General features: G+C 42.9%; 1 protein-coding gene across 1 annotated transcript in view; it reads right to left on the reverse strand.

Annotated features, from left to right (window-relative positions):
* Positions 1 to 575, reverse strand: part of OVCH2 (ovochymase 2) — a 28,570-nt gene extending 27,995 nt beyond the window's left edge. The window contains exon 1 of the mRNA XM_066619187.1: positions 485 to 575. Within this exon, the coding sequence (XP_066475284.1) occupies positions 485 to 575 (91 nt within the window). The remainder of the gene's footprint in view (positions 1 to 484) is intronic.
* Between the last annotated feature and the right edge of the window lie 23,136 nt (positions 576 to 23,711).

Genomic DNA, 23,711 nt, shown 5'->3' on the forward strand with positions numbered 1-23,711 from the left:
GGAGTCAATTCATGTAACCACTCTGCATGTGACTGACAAACACAATCCAATGTCTGTCTACTCAGAAGTAAGTTCCATTAGAGTCAATGGGACTTACTCCCAGGTAAATGGGGATAGGATTGGGCTGTGAGTGTTTTACTTCAATTGCACTGTGCATGTAGTTGTCTGAATTGGTTATCATAAGCTCATCACAGCTAATCTTCTCTGTATCAGTTGCATCATAGCATGGAAAATCATAACCAATAAATGAGTGCCAGTTTGCTATATGCAAGGCAATCTGGGTGGGTGGGGTAGGAGGGAAACCACCCAGCCATATATAGAGAGGTATGTGAATTGACCATCAACAACTGCAGCTGTACTGAAAGTGAAGTGTACAGATGACTTCACTGAAATAAGTGAAGATAACATCCTCCTGACGTGGTTTGAATGCCTGGATCATTACACAGAAAAGAGATTATAGACGCATATGAAATCATAACCATACCTTGTTGCATAGCAATTGGCGTAGAACTTCCTTCTCTGAGAAAACTTGTTCCCAGCATAAGTAAAAGTACATTGCCCAAGGCCACTAGCATCTTCAGGCTGTAAGTGACTAACTAAAAGAAGTGGAGAACTTTATAGCAGCAAAGAAGAAACTATAACGCAGTGGGAGAGCAGCAACGGACTAATTAAAGTGCAGGTTACTCATTAATCTAGCTATAAAGCTTTTAACCAGGCACATACTTCCAAAAGTAACCAGGCATGTTTCCTTTTCAGTTGTCAAGGGACTGGGGTTCCGATCTTTACTGCTAAATACTGTGCTGGAATCCCTCTCAAAAGGCTAAACTATACATTAAAAAGAACAATATATTCAGATCCCTTGGCTAGCCACCATGCAGCCTCTTCTAGCAATATAACAGCACCATACTGATACTGTGGTTTAATTATCATTGTTTCCAAGGAGATCACATGTGGGTATGTTGTTGCTATTTTTTAAAGTTCATCTTCTGGCAGTACAGCCCAAATCTAAATTAATTTACTGGGGGAGTTCATTTTATAAAATTCAGCAGATTTTCAAATATGCGCACTTAGGATCTCAGCTTAAAATAACTCCACCAACATTTGTAAGCAAGCACTGCTGCTCTTTCAAAATCTTATAGCTTAAGAATGAACCAGTGGAAAATACAGTTCCCAAATCCAACATCCAAGACCAGTTTGAGAACATCTCACTTTGCAACTGGGTCTCATTCAGTATTGGAAGCCCTGTTGCTTAGAGTCAAGGGTTTGCTAATGTTACAGGTTTATTAACAGGGTTTTATTCAGATCCCTGACAGGGTTGTTTGAAAAAAAGAAAAGATGGTGCAGCAAGTTTCTCTTTGGCTAAAAGAAGAGGGAGAGGGAGTCTGGAAACCGGTTTACCCTTAAAGGAACAGTGCAAAGTTAATTCACTGTCTCTGCCTAGAACACACAGACAATACTAAAAGGGAGAATTTTTTCAGGGCTTCTACCTTGAGGATGGAGGTGTCACTAGGGTTTGTGTCTCCCAATGCAAGAGCCACCCCCCATGATAGACCTCCTCCTGTACCAGGACATACAGAATAAATTACAATATCCTATGCACTGCTGCCTAAATGCAGAGGCATCCTTAGGTTTGGTGTAACTCCCATTAACTTTTTTTATTTAAATATGTAACAGTACAGGTCACCCAACAAATCAGTAAGCAACAAAAAATGAGTGGCCAATTTGTTGACACTCACACAACTAAATAAGAGATCTAGTATTCGATCTGATACATGGAAATAAGAGCTGACTTATCCTAACACCTTATTGGTTCCCTGCTGTGTCATAATAACACCTCATTGGCTCTTGGAACAATCAGTCTTATTGGTCAGTTTTGAGTTTAAAAAAATCCACTTTTTGTTGCATAGCATTTGTGTTTTCCTTTTCTGGTTATTTGTCCAAAACATTTGATAGAATTGATATACTTAAACGTAGTTTATTTCATTGCGTTTTGTAAGAAATTCTGCATCAAATTATATATGACATGATGGTATTATTCAAAAATACCAAGATTTCACAATTTTGGCTAGTAGTGGTGTTCCCCCCTCCCCCGAGATTGTAACACAATGTGATCCACACACCCCTAGCAATACCACCTGTGCAACCCCCATTTGTGGCCTGTCTCTGAGCATGGCCAGGGCCTGAAACCACATGAGTACAGTTTGTATGCCACAGAATCACAGAATGTTAGAGCTGGAAGTCATCTTAGAGGTTATGCAGTCCAACCAAAACTGAGGCATACTCTGAAATTAGCATTCCCATGATCTACTAAATTAGTCACTCTATCAAAACTTGACACATTGGTTCCCTTTTGTTAACTGTAAAGCAACTCGGCTATTCTGATTTAACCCTAAGAGTAGCTCTCTATTTGTAGTCTAGAAGGTAAGTCAATTTATTCCCCCCAGAATGGATGGACTAAACACTTTCTACCGCTCCCAAAAATCTCAGAAGGAGGTGCTTTCCAGGGTGTGTTTCTCTGGTGAGGAACCATAAAAGGAACACAAACACAGTCACTGTCATTTTAAGAGACTAGCTTCCTTTACAAAAAGGAATGTGCAAAATTTCAGAAATGTTGACCTTTTAAACAACCCAGACAATAAAAACCACTCTTTATAGAAAAAGACATCACAGGAAATTTAGTTCATAGAATATTTGATTTGTCAAGTTCCATGTTTTTTAAGGCTTTCCATAAAATGACTGCAGTTTGCCTTGACACTTTCATACATACAGTATTTCAATAAGAGGATTTTAAAATATTTCTTTCTTGTCCACACCAAAAGTTCAGGTTGGGCAAAGTCTGATGCCACATTCTTGCTTCCTTAGTAGTGGGGTTACCCTTTCTCTCATATTCTTTCCAATCTAAATTCCTTCCCTCTGAAGGTGCTATTTGCCCCCCAGGAGAAAACATACAAATAAAATTGGCCATCTTGTTTTTTTACTAGGATTCAAAATCGAGTCGTACAAGATTACTCTATTCTCTTGATATTTCTCTAGATGCTGCAGTCCTTGCTGCATGGAAACATCAACACAGGTTACCATTTGCATCCTTCAGTAATCTGTCTAACCACAGAGCTGTCTCCAGCCAGGAACCATTATTACCCCATTCTATAAAAATATCTTTATGGATCCTCTACAAGTCCCATTGAAATGAGTGGAGGTTGTGACTGCATAGGTTGATATACCCTAAAAGTGATACCAATAAAACATACCAAGATCCAGGTCTACAGAGCTTGCGTCCTGAGTACACTACTGTACTGCAGCGAGTCATGGACTCTTCGCTCACAACAGGAGAGCAAACCGACGCTTTCCACATGTGCTGCCTCCGATGCATTCTTGGCATCACCTGGCAGGACAAAGTTCCAAACAACACAGTCCTGGAACATGCTGGAATCCCTAGCATGTATGCACTGCTGAAACAGAGACGCCTGCGTTGGCTCGGTCATGTTGTGAGAATGGATGATGGCCAGATCCCAAAGGATCTCCTCTATGGAGAACTAGTGCAAGGAAAGCGCCTGCAGGTAGACCACAGCTGCGATACAAGGACATCTGCAAGAGGGATCTGAAGGCCTTAGGAGTGGATCTCAACAAGTGGGAAACCCTGGCCTCTGAGCATCCCGCTTGGAGGCAGGCTGTGCAGCATGGCCTTTCCCAGTTTGAAGAGACACTTGGCCAACAGACTGAGGCAAAGAGGCAAAGAAGGAAGGCCTATAGCCAGGGAGACACACCAGGGACAGGCTGCACTTGCTCCCAGTGTGGAAGGGATTGTCACTCCCGAATTGGCCTTTTCAGCCACACTAGACGCTGTTCCAGAACCACCATTCAGAGCGCGATACCATAGTCTTTCGAGACTGAAGGTTGCCAACATGGAAATGTCTCCATTGATACTTGGTTGAGCAATCCACCCTATTTTTGTAGGAAAATGTTTTCAAAAGTCCATATAAGGTGTATCTGATAAGAGCCAGAGGCAGCTTGAAAGTGGGCTGGTGAAAGCAGACTCTAGATAGGCACGCCTTTATTTTTAGCTACTTCTAAAACAAACCGGCCCCAACAAAACTGCATTCAGGTGGTAGGCTACAAAATCTGGATGACCTTTACCATCCACCTACCTAATCACTATCTAACTGCCTGTCTCACTGCCTGTGCACAGAACAAAATGGGTACCAGTCCAGAATTGTGTTTCTGAGGTGGCTCTGTCTGGGTCTGACCGCTCTTCCTAACCATTTCTTTGCAACCTGCAAATGCGTAAACAAAAGCTTCTCACAAAGACATCACAAGACTCCACAGCTGTTTCTAAGAGAAACTAAAATCCTATACAGATGTTACAATACCCATGGTCAAGATTTATTTATTTTCACATTTTTATACTGCCCTTCCTCTAAGTAGCACAGGGTGGTGTACATATTTCCTTCCCTCACATCAGCCCTGTGAGGTAGGTGAGGCCAGGAGATTGTGACTGGCCCAAGGTCACCCAGGAAGCATCATGGCTAAGCAAGGATTTGAACCTGGTCCAATTCCCAAACCACTACACCATCCTAGCTCTCCAAGAATCACTTGGAGGGTCTCCAGAATTGTGCTTGCCTTACTCCACCACCTGCACATTTAGCATTCATCTGCAGCAGCAAACTAAACCTGGGCAGAGCTTCCCCTGTGAACTCTGCCTACGACATATCTTAACAATGATGCTTCTGACATTGACTCTTGGGAACACAGCAGGCTTTTATATAGCTCTTATCAGGTTGCTTTTATCTTAACCTGTAATACTATCCCTTTTTTTATTCTCAGAGTTCCTAATTATGTCCAGAACAAGCACACTTACTACAGTGAATGGGGAGGATAGAGAAGGGAGAACACAAACACAAACAATACATACTACAAAACTTCTACGTGTCCCATTTTTCTTTTTGGGGAAGCAATTTTTTTTTAAATTTTAAATTAATATTTTAGAATTTGAGAGAATTAAAAAAAAGAAACTTCAAGATAAAAAACAACTTACCCTTTGGACATAAAACTGCAAAAAAGAAAGTAGCTACCACCCCCATCTACTGAATGTATAAAGAGTTAAGAACTACAGACTGCCACTTATTTCAGTATGGCTGTTATGCATCTTATAGTGCAATTCTATACATGTCTACTCAGAAGTAAGTCTCACTGAGTTTAATGGAACTTGCTTCCAGGTAAATATGTATAGGATTGCAGCCCCAGACAATTAACTTTTGAGACAATAAGAAATGGTTATATTGTTAAGGCCTAGAGACACTTCCGATAATTTTTCCACATGTGTTCTTAATATGCATTCACTAAAAAAAAAAAAACATGTTTAGAGATTTCAGTCATAAAATTGTTACTGTTTTGGCAGCTGTCCTGGGTCAAGTAAAATGTTTAATTCTGCCTTAACTCAAATGGAACTAGAAGTCGTAGCGTGCCTAATTTAATTGCTTAGGAATCTGTAGGCTGATCTTGTTTTGGTAAAATGTTGACCAAAAAAAACAACAACAACAGGGAATGTATTGCCTTGAGTGATATTTGTGTTGAAACATGTACCCACAGTTATTCCAGAAGATCAAGTCAGGAATTGGCACAATTGGAATGGTTAATTAGTCTTATATGGAATAATAAAAAGAACATGCATGTGTTTTACATTACAAAAAGGACAACGGTGGATTAAATATTCCTAATTGATCTTTGGATTATGCTGCACCTAGATTAAAGACACTGATTGCATGGTGTACAGGGAATGCTAAATCTCCATGGATCTTGCTGGAGCAGATAAATTCCATTCAATTGTTTACCGTGGTATTATAATTGTGAATGTGAAAAAAGCATGACCTTGGAAAATAAGGGAACATTTGATACTTGTATTAAATTGGTTTTAGGTGTCTAGGGGCACAATCCTAACCAGGTCTACTCAGAAGTAAGTCCTATTTTGTTCAATGAGGCTTACTCTCAGGAATGTGTGGTTAGGATTGCAGCCTGGGATAGATAAATAAGATCTGGCCTCTGAGGTGTCTCCTTAACAGCCCAAGCTTATGCATATCTACTCATTATGTTCATATTATGTTCAATGGGGGCTTACTCCTAGAGGCATGTGTTCAGGATGATGAAAGCCTTCACCTCTTTCATTTATAACACAAAGTGCCAACTGGGAGAAGATACTACTTTTGCATTACATTAACATTCTTGAGTTTCAAGCTGTGGAGCAGAAGTGTCAAACTCGTTTCACCCAGTGGGCTGAATAGCATTCATGAGGCCTGCTGAGGGCTGGAAGTGATGTCATGAAGCAAGTCATGACCAGAAATAAGCACTTTCTTCTCACCTAGGAACACATTAGCTGCAAAATGGCAGAAGGGAAAATATGCAAATCTTGATCATATTTTCAAGATACCCAATATCGTATGGGTTGCTCTTCCAGCAGTGACACCTCAGCACAGCTCAGCAGCTAAGAGCAGCTGATGGTAGTGCTGGGAATGCCCAAGGACAGGATAAAGAGCTTCTGCTTGACACCCCTGATGTAGCGCAATGGTTTCCAAACAATTTAGCACCAGGACCCACTTTTTAAAATACTTTCTCACAACCCACCTAGCTTTATGAGACTAAAAAAAAAAAAGCTTCACTTTATTAGCTGCTCAAACAGCTGTTTTTTTTTCATTTTTACCTTTGTACTATGGTGAGCAGGTCACCTTCTAGAACGTATTTTGAGCTTCACGTTCATTGGATCAGGGCCATTCTGGTGACCTTGTGTTCCCCTTTACTTGGCCTTGTGGAGGAGCTGAGGCACACTTGCCTACTCATGAATAAACATGCACAGGGGGCTGAGTTTCACTTTCCATAGGATTCAATACATTTTCCTTGTTAGCTGTCAGCTGTGTCAGTTTCATGACCCACCAACAATCATATCACAACCCACCCTCTGGGAAACACTGATGTAGAGGATTGTGTATCTCATTAGAAGTTAACCCAAAATGGTTTAAATAGCCAATATGGTTTCAGTACTCTCAATTGAGATGCTATGTCCAGCAGGTTAGGAGGAAAAGATCAGATGACACATTAGCCCTCTTTTGTGGTGGTTGCAAGGGGTTGCAAATAATTGGCATTTGTCTAACTGAAGGTGGTTAAATAAACCACTACCATGAGAAGTTTGACACAAATTGCTGACAATATGACTAGCTTCTTTCATTTGTATAGAGATGACATATATTATTATAAGTGTTCACATGGAGGAAATGTGAGATATGTCAAGGTGCAAGTGGCACATGCTGGAAATGTCAGCAGCCTCTCACAGATTTTATGCATGTGGTGGAGATGTACAAAGGTTAATGCATTTTGGGAGTAGATTTTTAAGAGAGATAGAGGATATATTTGGGTACAGAATGCCCTGTGATCTTTTGTGCATTTTATTAGGCTAGCTGAATGAGTCAGTTTTAGCTGAACACTTTCAAATGGTCTGGCATTTATTAACTACTGCAAAGATCCCAATAAGAAAGTATTGGCAAAGATTTGAAGTGCCCACATCAGAGAGAGACAACAAAATGTGGGCACTCATAAATATGGCCAAGCTCATGGAATATATGCACTTAAGAAAAGTCGAACACCCAGAAACAGGTAGATATATAGACAATCCTACACTTAAGGTGCCAGGTTTCGACTTACCCCGCCAACATTGGAAAACTTTGAACAGGATTCGTATCCTATATGGTGTTTGCCAGGACTCAATGTTTAAATGGGGGTTAGTATCCACCCCACAGTGTGATTGCGGGTTTTCCCGCCAAACCATATACCGCACTGTGTCTGCCTGCAAACCGATGGTGTATACTGGCCCATGGTCTGACTTTTTCAATGACGGTAACTCTGTCCTTGAATGGCTGGACAAACTGGACATTGACATTTGATCTAGTTTAATTGTTGTATAAATTCATGGATTATATGCCATATGCTAAAAAAATAAACTTAAGAAAAGGGGCACAGAAGACTTGCAGCCCAATCCTGAGCTGTTCAGTGCACAGGGCTGCAGCAGTGCTAAAAATGACTGCCGCTGCATCCTGCGCACTCCAGGCAGCTGCCGCCTCCTCCTTGGGAGAAGGGGACTTTCGTCCCTTTCCCCTGAATAAACCGAGTAGCCCCGCAATGGAACTACTTGACTCTACAGTGACCTGAAGGTTGGCAAAGAATGAAGAGCGTCCGTGTTGGGTGGCCAACCCGACATGGACTCTGGATCTGGTGGAGTTTAGCTTAGTTTGGCTCCACAGGTTCTGCCTCCATCTCACTCCATCCCCTCCCCCTGGCATGCCTCCTCCCCCTCCCTCCCTCCCTCCCTCCCTCCCCTCCCCTCCCCTCCCAATGCCTCCTCCCCACCTCTCCTCATGCTCTTACCTACCTCTCCACTGCTCAGTGGCCCGCGCGACCACCAAGTGGCAACATTCCGGTGCTCCACTGGCACTAGCCCAGCGTCAGGCTGGCACCGGTGTGAGCCGGCGTGTGAAGATTAGGATTGGTCCCTGAAATATTTGGGAAAAATGGGTGCTTATATGTTAATTATATGGCAACTTATTTTTATATAAAGACTTACGGAAGCCCCTGTATGAATGAATAAGTTCTATATATGTTTGTACACTTGGTAATAAAACATTCTAAAAAGATTTTACTATGGTTTAGGAATTTGTTATTCTGCAAAGCTTTAGAGGTCAAGCCAAATCCTGTCTGCCACTGTGACTCAGCCCTTCACTAAACCCTCATTAAGGGTGACTCTGCGCACTGTGAAGATGTACCAGTGGAAGAAGCACCACTTGCTGCTTCACACATCACCTCAGAAACATGGAAATGTGACACGTAGGGCATTTCTTACCAGACAGCAACCTGCAGCATCCAAAGTCACCCTTTACTTTGACCCTGACGTTTTTACCTTATTCTCATTTCATTCTATAAGGCTGCTACACAAACAACATCCCTTATGCTGGTCAGTGTACTGAAACTAAGCATTCTAACACAGCCTTCTGATCCAGACGGAGGCCTGGAGTCTTGCCAGAATCCATGGCCGTACATCCATAAGAAGGTGCAGCTGGCCAGTGTCCTCCGTGCTCACCAAGGGCTTGGCTTCACAAAGAGTGCATTGTCCGATGTCCTTCACAAAGTATGTCTCTGTTGGGAGCCTCATAAAAATGGCCAGGCAGCCAGGACCTTGTCCAAACAGCCCACAACAAAGTGGTAAGACCTGCCAAATTGTTTCAGAGTTTTCAAAGAGGGAGAAGAACTGCAGCCAGTTCATTACTGCATTCTCCTTGGTCGGTCAACAGTGACGAGCTTCAGCTAACATAGGTAACAGGAACACATCCAGGATCTGGTAAGACCTTGCCAGTTCTTGGCCTTTGTACCTTAATACAGAGTTGGGCCACCCAAATGAAAACTGGACAACTGTCTTGGGTGCCCACTCTTTTCTTCCATCAGTGTAGTTTAATTGCCCATTGTTGCCTCCCTCCCCCCAAGAACAATTTCTCCTGATCTTTAATCTTTTGGAACAAATGATAAAATGTGATAAATGATGAAGAGACAAGAATAATAGCACATCTTCAATAATGATGCCCCACGTTCCACACATCTGTTTCTCCTTGTGAACTCCTTTGCTGATGGGAGATCTATTGCCTGAAAGCTGGAAGCAAGGGCAAGACAAGAAAGTAAGCTTGGGAAGCCTGAAGCTATGTCATTCCCCATCTCATGCATGTCGAATCGGGTGAGAGGTTTCTTCTCTCAAGCCAAGCTCCACATGGGCCAGTTCAGCCCACGGGCTGTAGGTTACCAACCCCTGCTTTAGAACCTCCCAAGTCTCTTCTCACCACCAACGCGGAAAAAAAAAAGACAAACTGATTACACAAGGATTCACTCATCTCTTGATGGAGTCTGTTGTCTTGTGCATAAGAAAAATAAGTCAAAGTGTAGGAAATGCCAAGTATATGCTTGCATTAGGATTGCATACAATTCTGCACTAGAAATAACATTTTTAATGAGACGTTATGCACACTTTATTAAATTATTATCTTTTCCTGTAAAAATGTGTCATTTTATTATCAGTTTTAAAACGCAAATCAGGGCACAGTCTTGACCTTAGAAGTTGCTTTCCATTTTCAGTTCTTCCATGAGATGGCAGTAACACACACCTTTTGTGCCGATCATCAGATTGGTAGGCTTTCTGGAAATATCAAGGATTACACATTTTTGATGCTAATAAAAGTAGCATCGAAAGAAGAGAAACTTCTTTCACTGGTATTCTTGGTATTTCCACCAAGAATATTGGTATTTCCACCAATTTCCATCTTAAATTTTGAGGCTTCGAGTTCTACAAGCACGCACACTGATCAGCAACGTCTAGCAATGAATTCTAGCCTAGCATGATTCATGATTAGAAATGTCCCTCCAGTCTCTGCAGCACAACCGCCCCTCCTATGAAGCAAAACCAGATCCTTTTTGAACCAGAAAAGATGAGGCTGGACATGTTCACAGAGGCAATAGGTGCCACACCTAACCGGTGGTCTCTGCCTCAGCACTACAGAACAGTTTCCGTCTCTGGGATTAAAAACTGGCCAGACCAGAGGTTATACCCAAAGCAATCATCTAGAAGACAGGAAATTTTATTGGAGTAAGCAAAAAAAATCAAACTAAACAGAAAATGTTCACAACAGAGGTGCTAAGCAACAATAGCGCACCAGGATCTGAGCTAGTGATTTATTTTCTATGTGGCAAGGACTGGGGGGATGGCAGAACTTTACCAGCCATTTGACAATTGTTATTTTGTCATGTATGACTGCATTTTGCCAGGGAGTAAGTATAGCCCTGAAATAATGCATTGTGGCCCAAATCCTAACCAACTTTCCAGCATTGGCATAGGTGTGCCATTGCAGAATGTGCTGCACCCTGCATTTGGGGGGGGGGGCACTCACGGAGGCCTCCCCAAGGGAATGTTTGCTCCCTTACCTTGGAGTTGCATTGCCCTTATGTTGGTGCTGGAAAGTGGGTTAGGATTGCACTCTAAAAGCCTGCTTGCTAACTGGGCAGAAGCACTTTTAAAGTGGTACTCTTATATTCAGCAGTTGGAGAGCAACTGTCCCATTCACATCAGTTCAGTATGTTTTCCATTGGCCGATAGCTGGTGTTTCTTCTGCATCTGTTTTGACTCTGAGCCTTTTCATGACAGGGAGCCATTTATTTAATTAGCTAGTAAAACCCTTTCCCAACTTTTGTTGGCGTTGAATAAAGGTATATAAATATCCTCAAGAATAAATGTCAAGTACCGCCCTCAAGTGTTGATCAGTCTAATCCTACCTGAAAAATGACATCGTTTTCACACTTAATGTAAAGTGGAAGCACACAATTCCCATGAAAAATTGTCAGATAAGGTTGAAATTAACACCTTCCCCCAGCAAAAGAAATGCACCCCACCCCCAGCTCTCTACAGCTGTATCTGTGAAATTTCTCTGCAAGAGGCAATTGACTAAAAATAAGGTAGCGATTTGATTCGCTCAGTCAATGCATCTGACATAGAGAAAAGCAGCCAGAGTCATCTTATTACTGAGTAATGAGTTGTGATGTCCAAATACAACAGGGTGAAGGGGGTAGGGATGCTCAAGTGTTCCTCAAACACATTATATCTACTGAAACAGAGAAGAACATTACAGTTCTGGGTCAAATGCAAACACTGACTGGTGCTACAAGAAGCATGTCTAGAAGTTACCTTACTGTTCTGCATTCCTCCCTAGAGAACATTGTTCCAGCTGCCTCCCTATCCCTGGTCTCACCTGTATGAAAACAAGCATTTAACACTACCACCATAAAAGGGAGCAGGCAATCTTAAAATGATCAAAACTTTCATGTTAAGAACATAAGAGCCCCACTGAATCAGGCCAAAGGCCTATCTAGTCCAGCTTCCTGTATCTCTCAGTGCTCACCCAACAAGTGCTTCAGGGAGAAAAGGCAATAGACACAACCTCCGTCCTGCGTCCCAAACTTTTATTTCTTTTCCAGAAATAAACACCTCTCTAACTAAATTTGCTTCCACTCTGCTGTTACAGCTCCAGTGAATTTGAAAAGCAAAACAATCCTTTAAACATTCACGAATGCTTTCAAGTGTTAAACATTCAAATAACTATTACTGCTTTGTAACTAAAACGTCTTCCAACGTCAGCAGGAAAATTCATAAGAGCTCCATAAGATTCTCTCCTTGCTAGCACCACACCTGCTCAAGATGCAGTCCTGTTTTAACTGAATTTAAATAAGTTCCTGAACAGTGAACAATATAAATGCTTTGAAATAAAATTAACCAAACCTGACTTTCAAGCTGAGTAGTGCCCCATAGCTAGACATATGGCAACTTTAAAGATGTTTAATATTAATTTGACTTTAAAAGTGCGATTGATTTGTGTACATTTCCTCTCATTTATTTCCAAACTAAAAATCTCAAGATCAGAGAGCATAAGTTTGGGGAGAGGTGGCAAAAATTATCAGTGTAAAGAAGGATTAATTTTAACTGACGTATTTCTCAGATCTGTTATCCAAGGCTCTCATCACTGTCAACTAGTGGCTCTTTCTTCTGCTTCTTTTTAGACTGTGAGCCTTTTTAGGGCTTACGTGTCAGTGATTGAAAGAGTCACCTTACTGTGCAACCCAGGTATTTCCTTTAGAAATACTGACACTATTAACAGTTGTTCGATAGGGGTGAAAATCTGCCACCCCTTCTTTTAGTACTTTCAAAGCATTTCTAGAAGTTTTCAACATGAAACATTCCAGCTTGCAGTTCCTCCAACCTCTGGCTCCTTGGCCGCTTTCTTTCAGCTTTGCAATCAGCCAGTAGCAAGATTTATTAATTTTATTTATTGCAATACTACTATATACCACCTTTCTCAATGTCATCAAGCCGGTTTACATAGGCAGGCTGAACATAAATCCATCTTTCAAAGAGATTTTTACAATTATTCCATGAGACGATCTCATAGAACTTCAATTTTTCTAGGTGCTTCCCTATAGTACAGTCGTCATTCTTACTGTCAGCTCTTCCACTTTCCAAGATCTTGCAGGTAGTTACAACCAAGCTTCAGAATGGCTTCTCGAGGATGTTATAACCATTTGCTAGCAGATTCCCTCACACAGACCACACTAGTAGCCTTGGCCTCCCATCCAAGCAACCGATCCTGCTTAGCTTTATCAGGCAAGGGGACAGCTCAAACCCCACACATAATGTTTGGATTACGTTTCCCATTTGACCATTTTAAGTTGATTAGACCAGGAGACGGTGGTTTGACCAATGATTTTCATAGCCAAATGGAGATTTGAATATAGGCCTCTTCACCCCTAAACCAACATTCTATTAGCGATATACCATACTTGTTTTCATGAAAAGGGATTGAGTGGTTGACGGTTACCCAGCAGTAAGTATTTGGAAGAGGGGGCATCTAGAGTGAGAAGGGAAATGGCAGTGTGAATAAGGATGTCCAGTACTTGAGGCAGGGTACCAAATGCTTCCACCACCTTGGTGGTGCCTTGCCTCCAAAAATGTTGCTTCACCTTACCCAGCAGATGGCCATAGGTGCAAACAATAGCTGATTCTCCCAAGGGAGAAATGGAAGAGGAAGTATGTTTCCAAGGAGACACTCTAGCCTACCACTCTCCTTTCCTCCACATTTTGTCTCTTCCTTTCCAAACATAGGGAGCATGTCAGGAGAAACAGTAGTGGCAGATGCAGGCAGAAGGTGGCAGCACAGCTACCTCTACTAATCCACCATCTGAGGAAGAGGTGTCCAAACATTTTGGCAGGATGTCCACATCATCTCTGACACTGTGTCAGGGACCGGGGGGAAAAAAAGAATGAACTTACATTTAAAATTTGAATAAATTTTACATAAATGAATTTATTAGAGACGGAACTTATATGAATGAAGGTCTTGCAGTAGCTCAAGCTTGCACAAAGCAAGGCCAGCCTCTCCTTCACTGCCACTGCTGCATCACAGACGTGAAACAGCAAGTAGTGGAGAGAGCCCTCATCCCACAGCTCAAGTGAGAGGTCGAACCTCACTTGAGGACGAGAGAGTTGTCCTCACACTGAGAGCAGTTGCATCGGGCCAACACGGGCTCCAGCAAGTCTCCGGAGGGCCAGAGGCTCACTGGAGACTGGAGGCTCCCTGAGGATCGGATTGGGAGCCCTCAAAGGCCAAAAGTGGCCGCTGGGCTGGAGTTTGGGCACCCCTGGTCTGAGGCAACCACCTTAATCAGCCTTGGGGACTGACTAGTCCTGGTGAATGGACCTGGACGTAGGCTGATGGATAAAATCTCTACATATGACTGAGTTATGGGAACATCGCATGCAGTTGGCTGTTTCATGTTTTATATAAGTAGGCTATACTCTTTTGAATTATTGATATAACAGATTAGCTATGAAATGGTACAGACCTGTCACTGTTAGTTATCTCCTATTTTGGGGGCAAATAACCGTTCTTTGTAGATGCTTAGTCATCTAAAGACAGTCAGCCAGTCAACATTCCAATGTGACTGTGAAGTCATGTGAAATACCTAATTGCCTAACTATTAAAGACAGTTTACTGGTTTTCATTCAGAGAAAATGAGTCAGGCTATTCATTTCTATTACATCAACGTCAGCAAGAGGCAGATTAATGTGGGTGGCTATATATGACTCGGGCTACAGTCCAATACACACTTTCCTGGGAGTAGGTCCCATTCAACTCAATAGGGCTTACTTCTGAGTAGACACGACTAGACCTGCACTACCAGATACACGGCAGAAGACCCTGCTGAATCAGAGCAAAGGCCCATCTAGCTGTTACAGACACCCCCCCCCCCAGTCTCATATTGGACACTAGATTCGTGTCTTTTGACCCAGGGTGAATACCAGAAGAGTATGAAACCCACACAAGGTTGTAAGGCAATTTTTTCTTTTGCAGTAGCTGCAACAATTAACCTCTTTAGCAGGCTTTAGATATCCCATGCTTCCCAGAGCCCACTGGAGTAGCAATGTCAAAGCAGCTACCATTGTATGCAGTGAGCACCAGGAAGCCACTGGGTGTCTTTTGACCCCTTTCCCCAGGGAAAGCCGCAAACCCTGCAATGGGGCATCTCAAGCCTGTGCCAGAGCAAACTTGAGAGACTCCCTGTTGGGCTTTTCAGCCTAACATAGAGTTCAGGATAAGGTGGAGCAGAGCTCTGCTGTCCCACCCCTCTCCTGCCCCAGTTCTTCCCGTCCTGCCCTTGTTCTGCCCTCCTCTGACCCCCAGTTTCACTTACATCTGGCAGCGGCATGTTGTCCTCCTGCCAGCACTGGGTCTGGCACCTCACTGGCACAGGTCCAGTACCAGCGCTCCTTACTCTCCTGGTGCTCTAAACGAACTTTTTGGCATGTTTACAGCACCCAGCGCAGGCTCTAGGGCTGTGTCAGTGCTGAGAGGATTCAGGATTTGGCCTGAATAGAGCAGTGTTTTTCAACCATGGGGGGGGGGAGGGTTACGAAGCCTCAGTTGTGGGGTTGTGGGAACTTACAGGAAGGAAATAGGTTGAAAACCACCAAACTAGAGCACCACTAGGTAAACGGGGAGGCACCTTCAAGAGTAACAGGGGATTGTTTTCCAGTCCTGCTCAGGTGCTTAGCAATTGTGCTAAAATAGCTTTCAGTACTGCCAACCTTTACGGCAACTTTTTCTGCTGTCTCAAATAAGAATATTTGGATACAGTGAGCAGTGCTGGGAGGGTGTAGCAGTGGTAGGGAGTGGACAGATAGGGTCCCAGGAGGGGGGTGAATTGACAGTGGGATTGAAGACCACTGTAATAGAGCAGATGTTTGGCATGCAGAAGGTCCCAGATCCAAACCCAGACATCTCCAGCTAGGGCTGAGAATGGTCTGGGAGACAGCCTGGTCTGAAATTCTAGAGCAGGGGTGTCAAACATAAGGTCCTGTGGCCCCCAGAAGCTTTTTATGAGGCCCTCAGGTTCTCTGTTGCTGAGCAGAGCCAAGGTGTTCAGCATTAACACCTCAGCACTGCTCAGCAGCTGAGAGTAGCCCACATGAAAACTGGACTGTCTCATATCTTGAAATATGATTAAGATTAGCATATTTTCTTTCATTTGCTACTAATGAGTTTCTATGTGAGAGCCAAGTGCTTATTTCTGGCCATCCTCTGTTTAATGGTGTCACTTCTGCAGGCACTCTGAACGCTAGCTTCAGCCCTCTGTATGAAATGAGTTTAACACCCCTGTTCCAATGAGCTGCTACCGGTCAGTGTAGCCAAAACTGAACTAGGTGGACCAATGGTCTGACTCTGTATCAGATTCAGAGTCAGCCCAAGAACTGCTGGCACTTGAGGCAGAGAGTCAAATGCTGCTCCTGAAAGCTGGTGATGTGTCAGCATCCGCTTTTCCCATTCCTGGAAAACAGGAGAAGCAGAGCCAAAGAAGCAGTGCGGAGGAGAGGTGGGTTAGAACATTGGAGAGATAAAGTATATTGAACAGAAGATTGAAGAGATTACCACTGTTGATTTACGAGCATGAATGGAGACATGAGTCACACCCAATGCCAGTGAATAGTCACTCTTGCAACAGAACTCAGGAAACAACAACAAAAGAGCACAAGGACAATAATGCCACGTACTCTGAACTCCAAAGTACATAAAGAGCAGTTTGGCAGCCACTGCAGTTCTACAAACTAGCTGCTGCAAGTTCATCCCATCCATACCTTCTGACTCAAATGCAAAGCAGAAGCTACAGCTCCACCCCACTTCCTGGCAATCTGTTGTATAACCAGCTGGTTTTTCCAGAGTGAAAGCACTAATATGATGATCTCTGCTATAGCTGCTAGCTCTAAAACTAAAATGTATTGACACTACCCTGTCCATTTCTTTTCTCTTGAGAGAAAAAGGCAGCTGGGGAAGGTAAACGATTTTTAGCAGAAAAACTGCCAGAGAAGAAAAGTTTAAAGGCCCTTCCCCAGCATGGGTTTTCATCTGAACATCACTACCCCTCAGTTAAAAAAACAGGCAGGGAAAAAAACTACACATGACTGAGTGCTCTATAGTTTGGTCCATGAAATGATAAATATTCAGAAGTTTAAGAACCCACAATTTCATCACAAATCACTCCATTCAAATCTGTACAATTTTGTACAAAATCAGGACAAGTGGTTCTAAAATAAACAAAACAAAAACTCTTCAAATTATCTGTCACACCCATTCAATGTAAAATATTTGAAGGAACTACAAAACCCATTTAATGAATTTCCTACAGAGGCACATAAACAAATCTATAGTGACACGTCCTAGGACCTTGACCGCGGGTTTGATTAATGCCTTGCTGTTCCCAGTCCCTACTTTTTGCCTATTTTCTCTTATTTTTGGACACTTCTAATCCCTTGAAAGGCCTCTGTGCTGGTTCAGCAGCCTAAAGGTTATTGGGACATATTTGTGCAGTAGCCTTTGGCTAAAATAAGAGCTGGGCTGAGCCTTCTTGTAAATAACTGAGGGCCAAACTGCAAGCCTCATATGATGATCTTAACACACAACTGGGGGCGGTGGCTGCTCTCAGTCAGGCCCACAGCATTTGGCTAAGGGCAGCTAATACTTTTGCTCTGTGCCATATTCCCACGGAAAACCACCCCTATGAAGTGGTGATTTGCTGGAAGAAGCTGCTTTGCTGAGGTCATTTTGTGGAGGCTGCTTAGAGGGCAGAAACCAGAACAGGATGAGTTATTCCTCCATAGCCCTGATCTGAATCAACCCCTATCCCCAACACCAGTTGTTTCCCCTGGGCTGGGAGAAGACACAAAAGAATTGAGCTTTTGATTTTCATTTCAAGCTTTTTATTTTTAGTGGTGTTAACAAATAAACAAGTCATGAATGCTGGCTGACCATTACTTTGTTAGGCAAATAAACCAGTTGACATTTCTTGATCATTCTTTATGGTCCAGATGTTCCCTTAAGTGGAGGCTTTCCTGGAAGTGGAAAGGGTAAGATGATCCAGTCCTTCTGCCCGCTCTGACCTTGCGCGGTCAGTGTAACAGCGAAAGCTTTTTCTAGCAGCTTTGGTATGAAAGGCATCAACAGAGACTTTTTCCTGGTGGTTTTCTGAGCTAAGACAGGCAGAGTTGGGATGGAAGCGGCACCTTTAGGATACTAAAAAGGTCATGCCTAGAAAGAAGTGGGGTGTATTTTGGATGTGTGCTTACCTTAAACACTTTAAACTGGTTCAGATTATTCTTCATTTCCCAGCATTATTTGTAGTATCTGAAGTGGCAGTTCAGACAACTCCCTCCCATGATTAAGCAAAAAAGCCCCAGCTGGTCAGCAAGTGGATGGAATATGCATGCTCACCCCTTAAAGGGTTCAGACAGAGTATCATCTGATCTGTCCCCTAGATGGGTTGTGAATCCTTTGGAGACAAGGACACACTTTGCACTTACATTCACTGTCCAGCCGAGCGCCCATGAGTCAAGGCAAATTATAAATTCATAAGATTTAAACACAAACAATTGCATGTGGATAGCACATCCAGTGTGAAATGCTTTTTCTTCTGGGGGTGGGGAGGTTGAGGGGATAAAGGGAGGTTGGAATGCATTCAATTTGAATCAAAGGTGCAGATGTAAGACTTATCTGAAGTGCGTTACACCAATAATGAAAATAAACACGACATAAAGGTTGAGTTACATTTGCTCCTTTTTAGACGTAGATATGAAGACAATAGGAAGCAAGGGCATGATCAAACTCTCCCAAAACTGCAGTCATTTCTTACGAAGTGGGTGGGAAGTGGGTGGGCGGAAGCCTGCTTCATTTTTCTGGCTTGGGTGTGGTTCAGTGATAGTTTGCAACACAGGAAAGAGAACCTTTCACACCAACGAATCATTTTTCTTCTGCCCCAAGTATTTATTGTGCCATTGAGGTTCTTTGGGTGTCCAGTCACTTGCAGGGCTTCCTTCCCCCACCTTTCCCTCCATCTTCTAGCAGGGCTCTTTCCTTACTGTCATGCAGACTCTGCAAATAGTTCAACATGGATTCTTGGCAGTGCTTGTAACAGCAAGAATGCTGGGGATGAAGCCAGGCAAGAGGGCAGAGGCAGAAGTGGACAAAAACCGTTTGTGCTGACAGGCATTTAAAGGGACAACACTGGGGATCTGCATATACTGGCTCCATGTACTAAGGACATTCGAGTAAAGGGCAATGGGGGGCTGGGTTAGCACAGGCATAGTATGCCTTTCAGTGGTGCTTTCATGCAGGCCCCATAGCACTGGCCCAGGATGAAGCAGGTGTTTTGACTTGAGTATAGATTCCTGGAACCTAAACTGTTTTTGTGCACACAAACAAAAACATCTCTTCTCCAAAAGCTGGCCAACAACATGAGTAATGCTGCAGCCAAATACCTTGAAGTTTCAATCAAAACACTTAACTATAACCGCATCTTGCCACATCTTTTTAACGCACACATAATGCATTTTTCTCCCAAATGGGTAGCAATGTTAGGGCACAATCCTATCCAATTTTCCAGCACTGGTGCAGCCGCAATGCAACCCCAAGGTAAGGGAACAAATGTTCCCATACCGTAAAGAATCCTCTGGAACTGCCTCCCCACCACTGGATGCAGTGCATGCCCCATTGGCATTGTATTGTTATAGTACAATCCTACACACAATTGGTCGCAAGTCCTACAACATTCAACAGGGCTTACCCCCTGGAATGTGTGTATTGGACTGCAGCCTCAAGCACATACTCTGGGCGTGTATGTGTGTCTGTCCCCAGGTAGACACAATGATACTGAAGATGTTCCTCTTCAGAACATTACATCATGAATTTGGAACATACGAAGTAGATTCGTCACGAACTGCTTTTTGGCATTAACCATATGGAAAATACTCTTTCACAATAGGTGCACAGTTTCTGCTTCTCTCTGATCTGTGCCCAGTAAAAGTTGCTTACAATCTAATGTGCCTTTCCTCTTCCATAGAACCAACATCTTGAACTGCCACTGAGATTTCACTTGGTGTGGATGGGAATTTTCTTCCCCAGGAAAACAGCAGCCACATGGAGCCTGACTAGATCAAGGGTGTGCCGGGGCAAAGCATTAAAGCTCCCAGGCCCAAGTGCAATCACAATGCAGACATCATACCACTATTTCCATTGAAGAACACCAAATACATTGGCCCCAACCACAGAGTATAGCATCTGCATGGGCACCTATGTCTGTAGGCTGAGAAGGAAGCTAACTGCTAAAAGATAAGCAGGACTGTACCAATAAGTCCAGCCACATTCAGTCTCCACTGCTGAACAGACTGAATATTGCCAGGACCACCTTGGAGCACTTGCTGTGGCATTTCAGCAGCAGCTTAGAAGACGGAAGGATGTGCCCTTCCTCCCACAGAAGGGTTAAAATTATTGTGGCAACCATTCTGCAGTAATCTCTTGTTCCAGCATTGCCTGGTTTTAAATCACACGCTCTCTAGAATCCCAGCACTTTTTTTTAGTAAAGGTTAAAAGCAGATATAATTAGCTAGTTATTTCACAGAGTTGCCACTAGCTTGAGAAAAGAGTACATGATGTCAGCTAGTAACATTCCCATTTCTCCCAGGGAAAAAAAAGCAAAGAGCTTTCCTCCCCTTTAGAAGGTTATTTTTATCATTACAAAATGTGTTATATTATAGACAAATCTGGAGAGTTTTGTTTTATTTTACTGCCAGTCGTTTAAATGCATGGCTTCAACATGTTAAATATTAAAGCTTCAGCTTCTGAAAGACAGATAAACTTTAACAGAGTAATTCCTCCATAGTATGCATACCAGGGCATATACAGCACTGTACTGGATTCAAAACATTCCATCACTAAAGCCACCAGTGCTGATAGGGGTAATGTCAGGGATCAGTTAGGTTGGGCACTGGTCAATGGCCTAGGCCCATCTAGTTGGACTGACCCCTGAATCATCATTACCAGTGGAAGTGCTTAATGCACTGTCAGAAGGCAGGTATGGGAGAACATGGGGAACCTCATGTGGCTTTGCCCAATGGCCCCCAGCAACCGTGTGTCAGCATTGAATGCTTGAATTACAGATGGGAGCAGAAAAGGACTACCCTCCTTACCTTTTGTGCCAGCCCCTTTAAATGTAGTTTTTAAGAAGATTCCTAGGAATTCTGATTTGGCTATAATTGGGAGAAATCACACTTTGGGTTTATAGGTTCAGGGACCCCTACCTCTCACCCCAATATTTCAAGCATTGACCAACAAACCAGATGAAGATCAATTAGTCTGCATTCACTACCACTTGGCCATATTATGTCCTCATCCAAAAACCTACTGCTTCAGATTGTACCTCTGCTGTGGAATACACAAGAGAGGACAAAAAAAGAAAAGGGAACACAACCCTTGCACTCGGAAAATAGACTTATTAAGCTAAGTGCAGCACATTCCTATTAAAAATGGATTGGCATAGCTTTAAATGAGAGTCACAAAGAATGAAAATAACCACACAGGTTTCACTTTCCAAATGAAATATTAAACGGAGGAAAACTGCAGGTGTTGATGTCACAAAGATCAGTTGTAGTTGGAAACCAGAGCCTTGCACTTCCAAAGTAGTAGACTTTAGCATTTCAAGCAGTTGGGGAATTTGAAACACACAGCAGGGGTGTACTGTACTTTCCTTCCACCTGCAAGTAAATGTAATGGTAAAAGCATAAAATAGTGATTTATTTACCTACTAGAAGGGCAACCATGTACATTAATGCTCACCACAAACAATGACATGCTCAAGTGGAAGGTCCACCTCTCTTTCTTTACTACAAGCATGGAGATGTGGGTATCCCCACCCTACAACACTGTAAAAAGGAATTTGAAATAAATTTACTTATTTAAAAATGTGTATTGCACCTTTTTCTTAAAATAGTAGCAGTTTAAAACAGTTGTGTGGTGAAAGTACAACTTACAATATGCTGCCCACCAAGCATTAGGGACTTCCCTACAGGAAAAGCTTTTGCAAGCTTTCCTCAAAGAAAGAATGCAACACCACCAGCAGGGTTGTTTGGGGATGCTTCATAATGATGGGACCCCATAAGAGATAAATCTTGACTGCATTTTGGGAGAATTTGAAGAGATGATCGGGCATAGCCTGATAAAGCAGTGCCACAAGGCACTCTTCCCCTCACCCATATAAAGCACATGACAACCACATACCCTTCCTCTGGTCAAGTCCCAGCCAAACACCCTACCAACTTCACCTCTCCTCCTCCCAACATCCAGCTGAAAGACTGTTCTTAAGCCAGGCTCCATGACTCAGGGTCTAATCCTATCTAATTTTCCAGCACTGGTGTAGTCGCAATGCAGCCCCAAGTTAAGGGAACAAATGTTCCCATAAGGTGGCCTCTGTGACTGCTGCCCCACAACATGCAGTGCATGCCCCATTGACCCGACTGCACTGGCACTGGAAAATTGGATAGGATTGAGCCCTCAGGCTGCACCTTGATGGCTCTCTTGGCCAGCTCTTGGTTAGCAGCTGACCAGGAGTGGCTGCCACTGACAAACAGAGGCAGCTTGGCTGAGCATTAGAGTTGTCAGTAGGAAAAAAAATAGTTGTTGAAAGCAGCAGCAGATGCTTGGGGGAGGGTTTACCCCAATAGTATACCATTCAAAGTGGACATCTCACCTCATGAATGAGCCCCAGTAGGTGCTGGTGTAAGACTGTCAGATTATTTCAGAGCAGGCTGTTTAATATCAGAAGGCACAGGCTTTACATTTTAAAACAAGCATGTTGGATGGAATCTGATAGGGAGCCAAGTGCAACTGCTATCGAGCTGATCTTGTTTGATCCCTACATCCCCACACCAGAGAAGAAGCTAACTTTCCTTTCTCTGAAGCTTTCAGATGGTTTTCAGGGGCACCTACATCTACAGAGAGCATTGGAATAATCAACCGCAGACATTACAAAAGCATAGGTAATGGCTCTTAGACCTTGCCAGGTATGGTGCAGTTGGTGAAAGTGCTGCAATTAGTAAAAAGCATAACAAAATGAGGCATGATATCTCCTGGATACCATCACTACCATTCAGGGCCCTGTTAGCTTTCATTTGACCATGTGTAGAGTACTTTTCCATCATCACTGATTACACCACATCCACTCCTTACATGGCTAGGATTAGGGAGAAGGGCTTCAAGTCAACAATTTTGAGTCTTGGCATCTGTTTACCAAGAAGGAACTTTCTTCAAAATGACTGACAATTCTCAGATGAGAGGCATCATAGTAGCCTTTGCTGAAGAGTGTTGAAGGGCAACATAGAACAGGAAAAATTATCCAAATACCCAACATTCTCTCTGAGGGAAGAGAATTCAAAACCAATTCATCTTAACTGAGAAAACATGGTTTCCATGTAAGTTAAGAACATTTGTCAAGATTTTGATTTACAATCTTACAATTGAATTGCTGCTGCTCTTCACTGTAGACAAATCTGAGTCTAAACAAGATGCAATAGATTTTAATTGCAGCAACATGATATAGTGCAGGAAGTTGATACATCAAGGGACTAAGATTTCAACTACATTGGGCACAGGGTTCAGTGCGGAGGAAATTCCATGGGTTAGAAACCATTTAGAAACATACTTCTTTAAAACTATTAATAGTGATTATAAACATCATAGTCAAAGAGGAGCTGAGAGTTTATAGAGCCCAAG

Source organism: Tiliqua scincoides, chromosome 1 (genome assembly GCF_035046505.1).
Source record: "Tiliqua scincoides isolate rTilSci1 chromosome 1, rTilSci1.hap2, whole genome shotgun sequence".
Lineage (NCBI taxonomy): Eukaryota > Metazoa > Chordata > Lepidosauria > Squamata > Scincidae > Tiliqua > Tiliqua scincoides.